The 3,798-nt window shown below is 37.8% G+C and overlaps 1 protein-coding gene across 1 annotated transcript; it reads left to right on the top strand.

The window, feature by feature from the left end:
* Positions 1–1,446: 1,446 nt before the first annotated feature.
* Positions 1,447–2,963, top strand: ETH_00028630 (CMGC kinase, CK2 family, putative; the record flags this gene model as incomplete). The annotated part of the gene is made up of 5 exons (XM_013374890.1): positions 1,447–1,538; positions 1,753–1,825; positions 1,899–2,007; positions 2,220–2,354; positions 2,923–2,963. 5 exons carry the CDS (start codon positions 1,447–1,449, stop codon positions 2,961–2,963), a joined length of 450 nt encoding a protein of 149 aa, XP_013230344.1.
* Positions 2,964–3,798: the final 835 nt, after the last annotated feature.

Below are 3,798 nucleotides of genomic sequence, written 5' to 3'. Positions count from 1 at the left end.
TTTTGGACACTTTTTATTATAAATTGATGAGGCAAAGAATGGAGCCACGGTGGCTTAGCGCAGAAAGGGTTTAGGGTTTAGGGTTTAGGGGAATTGCGCAGTCGCTGTTGAGGTTGTGTTGCAAAGAAATAATTAAAATTAAAAAAAGGAAATTGAAAATGTGAAGTGATCGAATCAGCAGGAGCTGGGGAGGTGTAGGTACACCCGGAGGTGTGGGGGTGTTTTGCTTTTCCGGATCTCCGAAAATTTTGAAAGGCTTAAACGAACGAAATGAATGAAAAATACTATTTTGTTTGTTTATTGTTTTAATTAATTGAAATTCTTTTGGATGCAAGTAGTTTAATTGGAGGGCAACGACGTTCTTCTCCAGCTGTACAGACACACAGAGCTGTACAGACAGTTCCAGGAAGGTTAGCAGCTGGAGAGGAAGTGTTCGACAGAAGCTAATTAAAGCATTTAAACTCTTTAAAAGTAAATTTAATTGATTAATTTGACAAATTTACTTATTTATTTCTCTTGTTTCGCCAAAATACCCCATCTGAATGGGAGAAGACAGAGAATGCGGAGAAGGTAGGTGAGTTGCCGTCTCGAGGTGAATTTCGAGGTCAATTTCAAATCAAATGGGTAAACGAGAGAGCAGACAGAAACCAATTAAAAAATAATAATAAAAAAGACTTAAAACGAGTTTTTGAGATCAATTTGAAGTAAGAGAAAGCGGAGGGCTGCGAGATAGGCGCTGCCGACGCGGTGTACGTACACCTCAGGCAACACCGCCGGTGGCGCCGCGGCACGTCTTTTGTTCAAATCTTCTTTTGTGTACAAAAAGCGAAATTAAATTGGAAATTGAAAGGTTATGGCGTTTGGTTTTACATTTCAGGTAATACTGCTCTTTGGTTTTCCTTTTTTTGGTCTTTTCTTCGCGCTTCCCAGCCTCCGCGAGCAGCAGGTCCTGCTACTTGAATCGCCGGAAACCGAGCTCTAAAACCGGAACTCCTCGGTTTTTATTTATTTAAAACAAATAATTTATTTTGAATTTCCAAAAACACCCCGGGTGAGTTGTTTTACTGGTTGTTTCCCTCGCTTTCCCTCGCCACCCAGAAGTCCAGTGGTCCGCCAGTTCAGATCGCCCATTTCGGGTTTTTCGAGAAATAAACTCCTTCAAAAATATCCATTTCCTTTTTATTTCTTTTTATTTTATTTTTTAAAAGAAAAAGAGAAAAATAACAACTTTTTACCCAGAGGCCCCGCAGACAGACAAATACCATTTAGTGGCAACTAATTCAAAAAGTGGCAAATATTAACACCACGAATTGCTGCAGCAGCACAACAGGCAGCAAATTTGAACATTAAAAAGGCATTCAATTTAAGTATTTGAATTAATTAATTGAATAATTTGAATTGTTTTCAATTTTTAAAAATTTATTTCAATTTCGTCTTCGCAGCAAAATGGAAAGAATAGGAGAATACGAAATTGTTTCTGTCGTCGGCAGCGGCTCTTTCGGCAAGGCAGTTCTCGTGAAGGACAGGGCGGGACGCAAGTAAACCCTAAACCCTAATCCCTAAACCCTAAACCCTAAACCCTAAATTCTAAACCCTAGGCCCTAAAGCTTAGTTCCCTGTCTTTTCGGGTATTCCAGAGCTATTCTGTTTAGTGGTTTTAGAGATTCTGCAAGACCTAGAAAGACGTCTCTCCTTAGGGTTTAGGGTTTAGGGTTTAGGGTTTAGGGTTTTGTGGGGCGCTGTTTTCGTCAGACTGATAATGAAGCTCATTAACACGAGGCAAATGAACAAGGAAGATATAGAGGAGGCGAAAAGAGAAATACAGGTACGTCTCAAGGGTTTAGGGTTTAAGGTTTAAGGTTTAGGGTTTAGGGTTTAGGGTTGTTTTTGTTTTTCAGGTTTTGTCTAAACTGGTCGAGGCCCCTTTTATTGTTCACTACAGAAATGCATTTAACGACACTTATCACGGAAACCCTCACCTCTGCATCGTTATGGACTTCTGCGAGGGTGCGAACGAGGGTTTAGGGTTTAGGGTTTAGGGTTTGGGGTTTACGGGCCAGGGTTTAGGGCTTTCTGCTTTGTCTAAATCAGAAAACACGGTGGAGTTGACTCGGGAAAGAAAAGCCCAAAACTTCCACAGCCAAGGGCTTAGGGTTTAGGGCTTAGGGTTTAGGGTTTAGGGTTTAGGGTTTAGGGTTTAGGGTTTAGGGTTTGTTCAGGGGGCGACATGGCGAAGCTGATTCGCGAGCGAAAGCGGCAGCGAAAGCCTTTCAGCGAAATCACTTTGAGGACTTGGCTGCTGCAGTTAGCCATTGCTTTGGACTTCATGCATAAACACAAAATATTGCATAGAGGTATATTCATTAATTAAGTAATTAAATTAATTAGTTAATTAAATTAAATGAATAAATTAATTAAATTAAAATAAATATTCAATTAATTAATTTGTTTAATTAATTGGTTAAAGACTTGACTGCTGCAGCGGGTTCTTGCACTAGACTTTATGCATAAACATAAGGTACTGCATAGAGGTAAATTTGATCAATTAAAATAATTAAACTAAACAAATTTAATTAATTGATTTGATTAATTAATTAATTAACTAATTTACTTATTAATTAATTAAATTAATTAAACAATAAATTATTTATTTACGGATTTAAAGCGCATAAACGTTATTTGGATGAAAGCAGTTACATGCTAATTTACTCAGAAAATTAACCAATTATATAATTATTAATCATTTATTCAATTAAAATAATTAATTAATTAATTAGTTAATTAATTAATTATTTATTTATTTATTTATTTATTTATTTATTTACAGATTTAAAACCCGCAAATGTATTTCTAGATGAAAACAATTACGTGCGAGTGGGGGATTTGGGCCTTTCGAAGATTTTGGAATTTACTCTTCAACAGGCGAAGACCCAGTGCGGCACTCCCGCATTCATGGCCCCTGAACTCTGCAAGGTCTGCTGCTGCTGCTGCTGCTGCTGCTGCTGCTGCTGCTGCTGCTGCATATGCTGCTGCTGTATATGCTGCTGCTGTATATGCTGCTGCATATGCTGCTGCTGTATATGCTGCTGCTGTTGCTGCTGCATATGCGGCTGCTGCTGTGTATGCTGCTGATGCTGCTGCTGCGTGTGTGTGATGCTGCTGCTGCTGCTGCTGCTGCGTGTGTGTGATGCTGCTGCTGCTGCTGCTGTTGCTGCTGCTATCTCTTCTGCCTGCATCTGTGTCTCATAGTTCCCTTTCTTAGTTCTTTTTTAAACTGCCTTTAAACCTCTTAAAAATATCTTTTAAATATCTTTTAAATATCTTTTAAATTTCTTGAATATCTTACGAATTTCTTTTAGATCATTTTTGAATCCTTTTTAAATCTGTTTCAAATCTTTTTTGAATCTTTTTTGAATACCTTTTAAATCTCTTTTTGTCTCTTTTTAATCTTTATCAATTCCCCATCAAATACTCTTCTTAGTCCCTTTAAAATGCCATTTAAATCTTTCTTAAAATCCCTTTCAGTCCCCTCAAAAGTCTCAAAAAATCTCCATTTGCCTCCGTTTTGCCTCTTTTTTGTCTCTTTTTAATCTTCTTTTTCTTTTTTTTTTGTCTCCTTTCAACTTTCATCAATTTCCCACCAAATGCATTTCTCATTCTTTTGAAAAAACCCTTTAGACTTCCTCAAAGTCGCTCAAAAGTCTCTAAAAAAGTCCCGAAAAGTCTGGGTTTGTCTCCATTTTGTCTCCATTTTGTCTCCTTTTTGTCCTCTTTCAACCCCGTTTAAACCGTGCTGAA

This window comes from Eimeria tenella, genomic scaffold, assembly GCF_000499545.2.
Source record: "Eimeria tenella Houghton genomic scaffold, Eth_scaff235, whole genome shotgun sequence".
Lineage (NCBI taxonomy): Eukaryota > Apicomplexa > Conoidasida > Eucoccidiorida > Eimeriidae > Eimeria > Eimeria tenella.
This window is presented reverse-complemented; position numbering and strand designations above follow the sequence as displayed.